Source organism: Oncorhynchus mykiss, chromosome 3 (genome assembly GCF_013265735.2).
Source record: "Oncorhynchus mykiss isolate Arlee chromosome 3, USDA_OmykA_1.1, whole genome shotgun sequence".
Lineage (NCBI taxonomy): Eukaryota > Metazoa > Chordata > Actinopteri > Salmoniformes > Salmonidae > Oncorhynchus > Oncorhynchus mykiss.
Window position 1 is genome coordinate 30,711,114 of NC_048567.1, and position 14,787 is coordinate 30,725,900.

At 44.2% G+C, this 14,787-nt stretch overlaps 1 protein-coding gene across 1 annotated transcript; it reads right to left on the minus strand.

Moving 5' to 3' along the window:
* Nucleotides 1–2,792: 2,792 nt before the first annotated feature.
* p3h3 (prolyl 3-hydroxylase 3) lies at nucleotides 2,793–14,293 on the minus strand. Its single transcript, XM_021595796.2, has 16 exons — nucleotides 13,915–14,293; nucleotides 13,434–13,618; nucleotides 12,905–13,063; nucleotides 12,167–12,359; nucleotides 11,508–11,639; nucleotides 11,129–11,271; nucleotides 10,456–10,545; nucleotides 10,271–10,323; nucleotides 10,077–10,156; nucleotides 9,743–9,870; nucleotides 7,843–7,938; nucleotides 7,581–7,731; nucleotides 7,010–7,127; nucleotides 5,320–5,395; nucleotides 4,864–5,004; nucleotides 2,793–4,036 (listed from the first exon to the last, which is right to left on the minus strand). The coding sequence occupies exons 1-16, from the start codon at nucleotides 14,225–14,227 to the stop codon at nucleotides 3,857–3,859; spliced, it is 2,238 nt and encodes a 745-aa protein (XP_021451471.1). The 5' UTR covers nucleotides 14,228–14,293; the 3' UTR covers nucleotides 2,793–3,856.
* Nucleotides 14,294–14,787: the final 494 nt, after the last annotated feature.

Consider the following 14,787-nt stretch of genomic DNA (forward strand, 5'->3'; position numbering starts at 1 on the left):
GCGAAAAAGAGACAGAGAAGTTTCACTACATTTCCCTTTGACTTTCTGAACTTATCTTTACATGGATAGTTAGTATTAACCCAATGCTTCCACTCTCTCTCGCATGGTCAAATAGCAACAGGACTAATTTGAGCGAACAGACACTCAGCCTTTTTCTGACAGTGCTGACGCTGGATTCAGGGGAGAGACCGAGCGAATGTGAGAGAGAGTTGGAGAGCAAGAGGTGCGGCGGGGCATTTGAGAGAACCAGCGTGGGGCCGAGAATTGTAATCTATTAAGCTTTGTGTGGTCGTCTCTATTGGTCTCGCACATTCAGCTAAGCTACACGCGCCAGCAGTGAGCCTGCAGAGCAGCTTTTGGCTGCAGTAGGGATGTGACAGCCAGGACAGAGCACTGAGCCTTCTGTTGCTCTGTGATGCTATACAGCGTAATTATAACACTACAGCCATTAGCAGCCCACTGTCCCTCTCTCCAAGTCTTAAACAAAGGGAAAGGGGAGGAGGGGATTAAATGTAAAATCACACAGCCAGAGGAATCAGCCATCAACAAACAGCCTGGGAAGACACTTAAGTGATACCCGATCTAATACTAGACTACCCTGTCTGGGTCAGTCGTTGAGCTGCTTGTATGCCGGTCTTTATTTGTCACATTTGACCAATGTGCTTCTATAGTGTGATGGCAGTAACCAACACTGGTGTGGCAGGATCACTTGACTTGACAGTATATAGTATCAAAAAGGATTCAATCAAACCGGCAGTAGCTAATGTCTGCTTAAATCGGAATAGGACATACTGAAAAGGATATACGGATATGGACATGCCTCATTTCGTCTGGGCATGGACACTACAAGGTGTCGAAAGCGTTCCACAAGGATGCTGGCCCATGTTGACTCCAATGCTTCCCGCAGTTTTGTCAAGTTGTCTGGATGTCCTCCTGGTGGGCCATTCTTGATACACACCGGAAAACTGTTGAGCGTGAAAACACCCAGCACGTTGCAGTTCTTGACACAAACCGGTGCGCCTGGCACCTACTACCTTCCCCACGTTCAAAGGCACTTAAATGTTTCGTCTTGCCCATTCACCCTCTGAATGGCACACACACACTCAATCCAAAGTCTTAGGTGTCGAGGCTTAAAAAAATCCTTCTTTAACCCGTCTCCTCCCCTTCAGTCTACACTGACTGAAGCGACATTTCACCTGGATTCACCTGCTCAGTCTACGTCATGGAAAGAGGACGTGTTCCTAATGTTTTGTACACCTAGGTGTATATACTGCATGTTACATGGATGTGTGTCCTTTCCTCAATTAGAGGAAACACCGTAGAAATAGAATGAGAACAGTCCTATATCTGTGGAAAACACCATCACATCAAACCATAAAGAAAATGATTCAACACATTCAAGTGACGTGTTCCTTTGCGCATTTAAATGATACGGTGGTGATGCTTTTACTATCTGGCCCATGACTCCTTTTACGTTATATCTTATATCAATTTGTTTGGGGGATTGATTACTAATCGTGTGATATTCAACAGATGAAGTACTGCCGATATACAGCACATCACTTGTATACACATCATTTGACGCTAGAAAGTGGGGTGAAAGTGTGACGATGCTTTGAGATGCGCGATATAGATGTACGCCTGTTTAAACACAGATTAACGGGGCCTTTTTGGGAATGCACCGGCTGGAGAGGGTAGGCTACGGGATGGAAGCGGTTAAAACCATGAGTCCATTAACGGGCCAGTCGACCCAAATTTGCATCACGGGGGGGGGGGAGAGAGAGTTAATATGGGTCGTAAACAGTGCTTGACTGGCCGTGACTCAGTAATGCGAGGAGGGGGAGATATAAATGGGGGTGTTTAAATGGGAGTGAGTGAGTGTGTCAGACTGGATGTAAATTATGAAATGAATTCTAGTTGGATTATGATTCCATATTCTAAATGGGAGAGATTTCCTAAACTTCATAAACAAATGCACTCATTTATGAGGGATTAACGGTAATCTCTCTTTCTATCCTCCCCCCCTTCTGCATACCTCTCTCTACGTCTCTCCCCACGAAGCATCAGTTTTTTGTGCATTGCAGAGCTTTGTCTATCTCCCCCTCCCTCTTTGTCTTTCCCTTTCTATGTCAGTGTTTCTGTACTGCACAGTCTAGTCCCTAAGCAGGTGTGACATCTCTTTCTCCTTATGTGTCTACCTCTCTCCTCCCTTCCCCTCCTCTGCCTCCCCTCCATCTCTGACTCACACGTTAACCCTCTCTTGGTTTCATGGTCTTCATCTCCACAGAGTTCAAGGGCAGCCTGGCCCTGAAGAAATCTGTTAATGGAATCTAGAATCCACACCTATTCCCTCAACCCCCCCACTTCTCCCTCTCTTTCTCCCTCAGTCTCTCTCTCTCTAGTCAAATGCAGTTGATGTTTTAACCCGTTACACTCGTGGGAATTGGTTTATATGGATAGGGCTAAATTGAAATATTTATTCCAGAACAAATATGAAAACCATATGCATAACCATGGTAGCAATTGAAAGGGATCGATCTTAGTGTTATGCTTTCACAAGGCAATTCAGAAAAAAAACAAATCGTAATTTTGGTGCGCATAGAAATGAGTCCTGGGTGCATTCAGGTGAGTGTGCCGCAGCAAATGTTCTTAGCAATAAACAAACGTAAGCTCATTCGGTTCAGAACAACCCAGGGTATGATGCCATGTCATCTTGTAACTGTACATCAATCAGTGATCATAAACATTGACATGAGTTTCATGGTTTGGAAATGTGAAGTGTACATTTGAACTATGACTTCAAAGCTGTATTTATTATAATCCTCAACGTCGCATCTTTCAAATACATCAAGTCACCGTAAAATGTACAGCATTTCGCTCACTCGGACAACAAAACAATTTGCAAAGGTGGCCCAATTAGCGGGAGGGCAACTTCTTTTGTCGAGCGCTGGTGCTCAAGTTCAAAACGGCAGTCAGTCAAAACCCATACAGCGCCGTGACGCGCAGGGCCAGAGCTCTAACGTCATGGAGAGCATGTTACTGTACAAGCCTGTTACTGTACAGCCACTATGTTCTAAATCTGCCTTTTTCAACCCGCGAATGGGTATGGGTATGGGTGTAAAGGGTTAAACAGTTGATCATGCAGGAGGTTTGGAGTTGACCTTCTACAGGGTTGTGTATGAGAGCTCTTGTGGATGTCGATGTTTAATATGTCATGTTCTTAATGTACATGTGTGTAATGTACGGCATTGACCCAATAAAGGGGGTTTCTAAATTCTCTCTCTCCCACTTATACCTCTTCCCGACAGAGGGGAGATGCCACTTCAGAGGCACCTCAGCTATGGCTTTTTTCTTCTATATCTGCAACAAGGGCTTGTTTCCATTCTCACTCCCTCTCCACCATTTTGAATAACTTTTATTCAATTCCTTTTACTTTTCTCCAGCAGGTATGTAACGGTCATTACATAGCAAACACTAAGGCCTACACTGTAACACAAATGGACTGATTGTCAATGGAGGGGGTGGAAAGACACACAATCACACAACACCGTCTCAAAGAGAAAGACTGAGGGAGCGAAAGAGAGCGAGAGAGATAGACAAAAATACCTTCTTTCACAAATGGTCTCGGAGAGAGAGAGAGAGAGAGAGAGAGAGAGAGGGGGGGGGAGAGAAAGTGAAAGAGCATGGGTAGGGATTGAAAAGCCTGGTGTAAAAATAGAGAATAGTTTATGGTCTTTTGGGAGAGGGGACTGGTGGCTGGACCGGGACGGTCCACCAAGTAGGACGGGGAGGTTAACAGGACTACCCCGCTGTTCAGCGTGGGTGGTTCAGTCTTTAAATCCATCACAGCAGCTCATCACAGCTCGTCCTTTCCCCCTGTCACCCTGCCCCTCCCTCTACTCCTCGACGACTGGCTTCCGCTTCTACCACTCCGAGCAGGGGCAGCGGTGCCATCTCTTCCCTCCTCTTTTACTTCTCCTCCTTTCATCACACTCTGTCCATCCGCAGCCCACAGGGACTCAGCCTCCTCCCTCTCCTGCATGAGGCACAGAGGGTACAATAGTGTGAGGTAAAGTGAGGTTGAATGGACCTTATTCACACCACGGCCGTGATCAGACAAAATCCAGGCTAGAGGGGTAGGAAGCAGAAGTGCTCCTTCAGAATCTAGGGAAAATTGTGCCGGAACTTTCCTCAAGTTCAACCTTAAAATTATAGATCATTAATAAACCGACCAACTGTAAAATAAAAAAAGTGCCTATTGTCACATGTTATTTGACTACCAACCCTAGCTGACGTTGACTTATTCTTCAAAAGTGCCATCTAAAACAAAAGTGAATTACCATAGGGAAAATAGCTTTAAATTGTCAGCGCTAGATGTGAAAAATGAGAAAGAAACAACCATTACATTTGCATGCATGTTCTGTTTGTTTGTCTGCAGCTGATCTTGTTGCTCTGTACAGTACGTTGCTATAAACAATAACCTTGCAGTCACTTTTGTAACTTCACCGCTTGTGGTAGAAGTTCACCTTAACCACTGATCTAGGATCAGCTTCGCCTACCTAACCATTAATAACAATACATTTTTTTTTTTTAAATGGTTAGGGGCAACACTAACCAATTTCAACTTCACTTCCCTACCAAGATGGCTGCCACATTGTGGCTAATGTGGCTCCCACATTACCATCTAGCGAGCAGTCGGTCCTCCCTTATAAAAATAAAATAAAATTTAAAAAAACTGTATAGCATTAGCCTGGTCCCAGATCGGTTTGTGCTGTCTTACCAACTCCTATGGTTATTGTCATGCCAAACATATCTGATCGGGACAGGTTTATATAGAGCAACCAATCCAATAACAGTTCTCACCATATCCCTGTGGTGCTTCTCCTTGGTGAACCAAAGGGCCAGTGCACACCTTCGGCCAGCGGTCACCGCGGTCACACCATGGGGGTTGACCGGACCGGAAGAGAACCCCACCAGTCGACCACAGGTGGGTTTCACCCGGGCCTACAGAAAGAAAGAGAGCAAGAGCGTCAGAAAGGGTAGCCTCTATAAGGGCCATGCTAGAATGGATAGAAGAGGCAACATCATCAGAACTAAGTACACACAATACCCACTATTTGTTCTTAATTTAGCGTTAGGGCTACGTTAGTTACTGAACGGGTTAAGGTTCGAATTGCATACGTTAGAAAGCTGTGCTTCCATCCTTTCTAGCATGGCCAGATAGTGATGACCGGGGCCGGTGGGGCATAGGTCAAAGTTCACGTGAAGATCAGCCAGTGTAAAGTGTTCTACTTGAGTTTGAAATGTCAAGTGACTTACTGTGACAGTCTTGGCATCCCTGTCTGTGAAGAAGAGCTCCCCACCGTCAAAGTCATCGTTCAGATAGAGCACAGCGCTGGAATGGAATCAGACATGGTCTTAGTCGGCATTTAACAACAAGTCTAGTCAAAGTTGTCAGTCGCCATTTCTATTGCTTAGTCAACAAATCTAATGGTACTATATAACACACTGTCAGAGGCATGTCACATTATTCCCTCACACCCCGCTGCCTGAAAACAATAATCTACACTAGGCTGTGTTTGTTTACCTTAGAATGAGGAGACCATCAAACCCTGGTAGTATTAAGATGTCACGCCGTACTGGTTTGAGTTTATTCAGGATGGGAGTGTCTGTCATTTATATACACTCCCCTCCGTATGGATTTGGACAGTGAAGCAGTGTTTTTAAACTTGGCTTTGCCCTCCAGCATTTTGGATTGGCGATCAAATGTGTCATATGAGGGCGACTGTACACAATGTCACCTTTAATTTGAGTGTATTTTCATGCATATCTGTTTTACCGTTTAGAAATAAAAGCATTGTATGTATCTAGTCCCCCGATTTGAAGAAGTCATAAGTATTTGGACATACAGTGCATTTGCAAAGTATTCAGACCCCTAAACGTTTTCCACATTTCATTACGTTACAGCCTTATTCTAAAACTGATTAAATTGTTTTTTCCCCCTCATCTATCTACACACCCGGGTGGCGCAGTGGTTAAGGGCGCTGTACTGCAGCGCCAGCTGTGCCACCAGAGACTCTGGGTTCGCGCCCAGGCTCTGTCGTAGCCGGCCGCGACCGGGACGTCTGTGGGGCGACGCACAATTGGCCTAGTGTCGTCCGGGTTAGGGAGGGTTTGGCCGGTAGGGATGTCTCATCGTGCACCAGCGACTCCTGTGGCGGGCTGGGCGCAGTGCATGCCAGGTGCACCGTGTTTCCTCCGACACATTGGTGCGGCTGGGTTGGATGCGCAGGTTAAGAAGCAGTGCGGCTAGGTTGGGTTGTGTATCAGAGGACACAACCCTTTTTTTTTAAATATAAAAAAAATATGCTAACCTCCCCTATTATTATGGTAATGGTGAGAGGTTAGCATGTTTTGTTGTTAGCCCCTGAACGTCATCTCACTCATAATTATTCATTAATGATTTTTCTTATAATCTTGCCATTATCAGGATTAATTAAAGTTTTCAGAAACATCGTATCTACTCACTTAGAAGAAAATAAAACTCCAGTCACCATTCAGTTACTATTGTGCAAAACAGAACGAGTTTGTAAGTGTCACGTGTTTGTTGTCATTGTGTGAAAGAAATATGGGACCAAATACTAAACTTTTGACTACTCTGATATGCTGTAAGTGAATTTCTCCAAATATTTAGGACGTCTTCACACTGGGGGGACAAAATACATAAAGTGCATAAAGTCGCATCATGAAACATTTGATCTCAAATCTAAACTGATGGAGTATAGAGCCAAATTTACCATTTTAGCTTCACTGTCCAAATACATACACATGGGAGTGTATGTGGTGTTATATACAGTAGCTCAACTACCAAGTCTTGTGTGTGTTTTTTATGTGTATTTACATGTCTGTGCATGCACAGTGCAGACATCTGCATGCTTCTGTGTGTGCATGTGTTTTGCCAGTCTGAGTGTGTGTGTGTGCGCGCGCGCATGTATGAGTGTGTGTGTACCTCAGGTCTCTGTGTGTAAAGGCAGGTGGTTCTCTCCAGCACTGTCTGGTCTCAGGTTCCAGTAGACAGTTGTCCACATGAACAGGGTGAGACAGGTCCAGTCTCCCCTCTTGGTCCCCTGGACAGGACACACAACACAAGAGGGCCATGTTCATTAGGCACCAAATGGAAGAGAAATGGACTGAAATAGGGAGGGACTACCTGGAGTTGTCCAATAAGAAACACTCATTTTAGTTTTCCGCTGCAAAACATTTTAGACAGTTTTCCCATTGTGTGCCCTAATGAACACGACCCAGGTAACACAAAAGGGTGACATAACACAGAGCAGATAAGACACCTGATACAAGCCAGGGGTTAGCTATTGGGTTACACTAGAAATGGGAAAAGCGTGACGAAATCTAGAGGCCTTAACCCTATTTGAATAGGAAAGCTTTGCGCCATTTTGCATTGAGACCCACAAATGTAATACATAATGGAATCAACAGAACGAAAGGAAATGAACATGAAATATGAAGACATTTTTGGAACCATCATTCCAAGAAATAGAGGGCATTGCTTGAGTGGACCATACCTGTGATGGCGCTGCGGCACACTAGATGTGTGTAGGAGAAATGGAGTCCTGAGGGGCTCCTGAAGTAGGAGTGCAGGAGGGTTCTCACCCTCTCCCCCATCTCATGCAGCAGCTTAGCGTCTGATTGGTTCACCATGCCGTCCTGAGCCAACTGCAGACCAGAAAAGTGTTCAACTATTCATTAGCTATGTGGCCATGTGAGAGAGAGCGAACGACAGACAGACAGACGGATAGATTTAATCTCCAGATGCATCGTTCTCACCTTGACAGCTCTGAGGACAGTCAGGCCCTCAAACTTCTCATGGGGGGTGTGTGGGGACCGTCGCCCCCGGTAACCGTCCCCAGCGGATGCAGCTGCCTGTCAGAGACAACACAGGAAGTCATCATGGAGGATATGAGCTTTTAGCCCTGTTGGAATACTTATGCTATTGCTGAATTCCAAATCCACCCCCTGACTCATATCCCTAAGAAACATAAAGATCAGGGCCAGAATTCATAAAGTATATATATACACTAACGTTCAAAGGTTTGGGGTCACTTAGAAATGTCCTTGTTTTTGAAAGAATAGCTCATTTTTTGTCCATTAAAATGACATAAAATTGATCAGAAATACAGTGTAGACATCGTTAATGTTGTAAATCAGCATTTTAGCTGGAAACAGCTAATTCTTAATGGAATATCTACATAGGCCCATTACCAGCAACCATCACCCCTGTGTTCCAATGGCACATTGTGTTAGCTAATCCAAGTTTCTAATTTTAAAAGGATAAGTGATCATTAGAAAACCCTTTTGCAATTATGTTAGCACAGCTGAAAACTGTTGCTCTGATTAAAGAACCAATACAATTGGCTTTCTTTAGACTAGTTGAGTATCTGGAGCATCTGTGGGTTCGATTACAGGCTCAAAATGGCCAGAAACAAAGACCTTTCTTCTGAAACTCGTCAGTCTATTCTTGTTCTTGAGAAATGAAGGCTATTCGATGAGAGAAATTGTCAAGAAACTGAAGATCTTGTACAATGCTGTGTACTACTCCCTTCACAGAACAATGCAAACTGGCTCTAACCAGAATAGAACGAGGAGCGGGAGACCCCGGTGCACAACTGAGCAAGAGGACAAGTACATCAGAGTGTCTAGCTTGAGAAACAGACGCCTCACAAGTCCTCAACGGGCAGCTTCTCAACGTCAACAATGAAGAAACAACTCCAGGATGCTGGCCTTCTAGGCAGAGTATCTCTGTCCAGTATCCGCATTATTTTGCCCATCTTAATATTTTATTTTTATTGGCCAGTCTGAGATATGGCTTTTTCTTTGCAACTCTGCCTAGAAGGCTAGAATCCCGGAGTCACCTCTTCACTGTTGAAGTTGAGACTGGTGTTTTGTGGGTACTATTTAATGATGCTGCTCTGCTCCAAAACCGCCATTAAAAAGCCAGACTAGTTTGTAACTACACATGGGGACAAAGATTGAACTTTTTGGTGAAATGTCCTCTGGTCTGATGAAACAAAAATAAAACTGTTTGCCATAATGACCATCGTTATGTTTGGAGGAAAAGGGGGACGCTTGCAAGCCGAAGAACACCATCCCAACCGTGAAGCACGGGGGTGGCAGCATCATGTTGTGGGGGTGCTATGCTGCAGTAGGTACCTTTGCCCTTCACAAAATAGATGGCATCATGAGGAAGGAAAAGTATGTGGGTATATTGAAGCAACATCTCAAGATGGGTCTTCCAAATGTACAATGACCCCAAGCATGCTACCAAATACTAATTGAGTGTATGTAAACTTCTGACCCACTGGGAATGTGATGGAAAAAATAAAAGCTGAAATAAATCTTTATCTCTACTATTATTCTGACATTTCACATTCTTAAAATAAAGTGGTGATCCTAACTGACCTAAGACAGGGCATTTTTACTAGGACTAAATGTCAGGAATTGTGAAAAACTGAGTTTAAATGTATTTGGCTAAGGTGTATGTAAACTTCAGACTTCAACTGTATATACAATGTACAGGATATGGCCATTGATAGGCTCGGTGTGATTTTCACTATATTGCACTTTCAGCTATTATTTCCCATCCAATGGGAAACAGCAAAGGGACAGGGCTCATTAAAAGGGAGTCTGAGGGAGTCTGGTTTTCTGAGCAAATAATATACAAGCTTACGGTCGCTAGGCGCAGCACTGTGTTGCATTCCTTCTGATCTAGAACTCCGTCCAGCACGACGCGATTAGTTCCATTTAAAGAATTGTCGTCCATGCTGATGGTGACACCAACCTGAGGAACGGGACCCCCTGGGGATGGAACAGAACGGAGGTGTGAGTGAGACACAGGAAAAGGGTCCACACACACACACAAACGCAAACACACATTTAAATCAAAGAGGTATTTATCAGATTAGTTTTTCCCAATCCCGTGACCCAAGCCAATGATGTTTTTTGCCATTACCAATCCGTCAATGTGTGCTTCTAACATGCCAAACACTAATGTTTATCCTTACCGGCGTAGAACCCACTATCGTCCATCTCCACCTCTTTCTCTCCCGCCTTCAATTTCTCATTCAGCACTTCCTTTTCTGCTCTGGAAATCAAAAATGAAATGGCTTTCAAACCACCCAATAGCACTTCAAAGCCTCTTTCTCTCCACAATCCCTTCCTCTTTTGCATGAACTTTCTCCTTCACTTTTCCTCCTACCTCCATGTGTCTCTCAGCAACTCAGGAACAACCTCCTCTGGAGTCCAGAGATCCTATATCGGAGGACAAAAACACAAAAAGGAACAAACTGCTGTATTTTTTTTATAGCCTTGATATACAGTAGCTACTTTATGGCTCTGAGCCGAACCAGAACCAGCGATAATCAATAAACAACGTCATCATACCGGGTCGGTGAAATTAAAGTTGAGGTTTTCCATTCCGAAGTAGAGTAGCTTTTTCTCCTGCAGTGAGCGGCTCACATACCTGGCTATCTCCTGAGAATATAAAGACAGAGACCGAGGCTTAGACTCACCTCAGTGGCTGCTGCCCTATGTACATAGACATGGAATCAATGGTCACTTTAATTTAAAAAATTATATATATATATATATATATATATATCCCTACACCCGCAATAACATGTTTACATACGGTTTTACTCATGTCATATGTATATACTGTATTCTAGTCAATGCCACTCCAACATTGCTCATCCTAATATTTATATATTTCTCTTACTTTTAGATTTGTGTGTGTTGTTGTGAATTGTTAAATACTACTGCACTGTTGGAGCTAGAAACTAAAGCATGTCCCTACGCCCGCAATAACATCTGCTAAATATGTGTATGCGACCAATATCTATCTATATATTTATACATACATACATACATACATACATACACATTTTAATTTAATTAAAAGAGTGATGCCTATGAAGAAAACCAATATACTGGTGTTCACAGTAGAGTAAGATACAATAATGTATCTTTAAAATTTGAGGTGTGTCGTTTATAAAATGAAACCTCCCTATTGGGCCAGGCTAGGGGTTGTTCATTTTATGCTGAGCACCAGTAGTACCTGGGAGGGCTTTGTCCCATGTGCCTCAGTGTCACCCCCCAGTGTCTCTGTGTAGAGCTCCAGGTTACTGAGGGAGTCTTTGTCTGAGGGGTAGAACAGGAGGAGAGACCGCAGAGAACGCACCGCTCCTCCTAGATCGCCCGCTACCGGAAATAGGTGAGAGAGAGAGGGAGGGAAATGAGCTTTGGTTGTTCACTAGATATATGTCAACTCCTGTATGAAACACCAGAGCCTTTTTGAAATAATACATTTATTTCAGGTGCCATAGTCAGGCCAGTATCATCAGCTGCAGTAGAAGCAGAGTTACCATCATAATTGTCGTTAGCGTCATCATGTGGTCATTACTGTAACTTCAGATATGACCGTTCCCCTGTCTAACCTTTGAACTGTGCGATGTGTAGATGCTCCAGCTGTGTGGGTAGGAAGTCCTCCTGGGCTGAAATCCTTCCGGGTCGTGTCGCCACCTGAGTCACACAGGCCTGCTGGCAGGACAGGAGGGAGAGGGAGAGTGCTGGAGGACAGGAGATACAAATCACACGATAAGGAGAAGGAAAGATGAGAAAAGTAGAGAATAGCATAAGAATAAAAATAGTAGTATCCTATACATCTTTGCTTTGTTTTGGACCAAACAAATTATGCACTGTGTGACATTATACTGTTTACAGTCAGATGACTTGGTAACACTCCCCCTGTAATAAGGCCTTTATAATGCTATATAACACTATCACCGTACAGACATTTTCAGCCTACTAGAGGCCTACTAGAGGTTCAGCCTACTAGCAATGAGTGAGCTATAGCCCTGCATAGACAACCAGCTTCATGAACACAAACATGTTTTTCCCGTAACCTGTGTGGTCCAGTGGTTAGTGCCACATGTACAACCCAGCTTCCAATGTCAGCATGGGTTCAAAGCCGAACCATGCCCTTCTGACTCACAATCGCTCATACTTTTTCTGTCCTCTTCACTGTCCGATCTCAATAAGGATATATAAAACCCTTCAAATATATACATTTTTAAACAAACATGTTTTTCCTCACCTGCAGCCTTCTCAAACACCCCGTCCATACCGTCCTCTCCTCTGTTCTCAGGGAGCCGCTGTGAGGCGACCTCACACTGCGCCCTGCACTCATCAGTCTGTCTCAGTGTCTCGTTCACACACTCCATCCATTTCTCCACGGCGTGCGTCCAATCAGAGGAGGCCTCAGAGGTGAGGGCAGAGTCGTACAGGGCCTGTGGTTAATAGAGGGGTGGAGGTTAGGGGTAAGAGGAGGGACGATTGTTAGCTGGAAAGGTTGGCTGTAATTGGTAAACATCAAGAACAGAGTACGATGGAGAGGAGTCGTCGATGGCCTATACTCCCAATGGGCATAGTAAGTACGGAAAGCATGGAGACTTGCTGGAGACAAGCAAAACAAAGCAGTGGAATGAACTGCATTTCTATTTTTTACTGTTAGGCTTTAGTGATATCAAAAGTCCAGTGAAGTCCACATGATCTAGTCTCATTTATAGTACACTCCATTAGTTACATGTTATCAGGAATGCTGTGGGTGCATGCAGAGGTTACTGTGTGTGCCCAAAGGGCTTTTACGATTGGTTAGGTACTTCAGGTGAAGCCCAGAGAGAGGAATTTGAACCCTCAGGCCACATGTGGGAATCAAAGAATATTCACAAATTTTGTTGTAAGAAATACTTATTTATGCATCCAATCTACCATTTATTTGACCATTTCTCAGACACACACACAACCCTCCTCCTCTCCCACTCTTTTTTATTACCCAGTGTTTCTCCGTCTCCATCTCTCTATCCTGGAATGCGTCCTCTGTTACTCCCTCCATCCGTCTATACTTCTCAATGTTGTTCCTCATCTCCAGGTGACTGGGGTTGGCCACGAAGAACGTGTGGGCTGCTGACGCTGCCTTCTGTACTTTCCCTAGCTGAGGAAGAAGAGAAGGGGGGAGAGGAAAAGTTGATAGAGAACGAGGTAAAAGATGAAGAGGAGGAGAAAGAGGGGGAGGAGGAAAAAATAACAGGAGGTAGACGATGACGAAGAAAAGTCAAAAGTCCAGATGAGCTAGAATGCACGAAGACCACAGCTGTAGTTGTAGGATATTGTCGCTACAGTATGTAGTAAAGTGAGCTGGCATTACATCATATATGCCTTACACCAGAGTAACTAACGACCAGTGGAATAACCTATGTAGTTGCTTTAACATGCAATTAGCTCTTCAGAGCTATAATTCAACCGTCAGCCACACATATGCACAGGAACATAATGAAACAGCAGGTGAGTATGGTAACAGTTACCTTCCAGTAGACCACCTGCAGGAAGTTATAGGGGTTCCGGGTGCTGAACTCATACTCAATGTCGGCAGACACGGGAAGCTGTCCTGCAGGAGTGACAGCCCGTCCCAAACAGAACCGCACACACTCAGCCCGCCGCTGGACCCAGTCCACTGCCCATAGGTCCCACACATTCCCTTTCTCTGTGTCTGAGGACACACACACACACACACACACAACATTACTGGAATGTACCATACCAGGACTGTCTTGCACTCATGACCATAGATAGGGTCATCACTGACTCCTGGGAGGGTCATCACTGATTCCTGGGAGGTATCTAGGCCCTAATACAAGCTGTGAATATAAGTGGCAAACAGAAACTTGTGATTTAATATATTTAATGCATGCACAGAGCACACACAGGTGGAGACAGAGAGACATACTCTCTATCACACATACCCTATGAACCCGAACACATACAACACAGTAAACATACACATACCCAGTTTTGGGAGCCTGTCATATCCCGCTGGCACACATTCTTTATGGCACTGCCGTCGGGTACGAAATAGAGCCTCCCGGGTAGACATCGACTTTTCGAGCAGCTCCGCAGCTTTCTCCCACTCCTCGCTAAAGTATGCACGGACCCCGGTATAATACAAAACATCGTAAGAGGTTATGAGTCCGGACGCAGATCCTGCAGAAGATCCGATGCCTGCAACAGGAGAGGTTAAATAGAAGAATGAGAAAAGAGAGTGAATAAGAGAGATGTGCAGCGCCACGTAGACAGAGTTGTGATTTGCGCAAAGCGCCATGGTACGCCGTAGTTATTTTTGAGAAGGAGAGGGGGAGGGACAGGGCCAGAGGAAAGTAGGGGAAGGCAGGAAAGACGTGCATGGTAGTGATGAGGGGAGGAGAAGTAGTGGGATGGGTGGAGAAAAGGAAAGAGGCAGTACACTTGAAAGTAGATTTGTTGACACAGTAAATAACATTGTTTGGAAGCACTAAAATAATGCTAAAATAAGATTATAGTCTAGCTTAATGTACTTGCCTACAGTCTGTACACACTCATTCATAACACTGTATAGGCTACACAAAAACATTGTTTCCATTCTTCATAGTGGCCTATTCTTTTCATAGCATAATTTCTTAAATCGAACTATTTAGGCTATATAGACCTACTTTACCAAAGTCCCACTAACCAAACATAAATCATGGCAGGTCTGAACATGCAACATGTCAAATATTTACCCTGTTTGACTACAAAGTCATTTGTTAATCAGCATTAAATGTGGCAGCTGATATGACACATCCAATCCTGTATCTTTTTTCCATAGTCTATTAATTACAATTAATAGACAATTTCATTGCCATA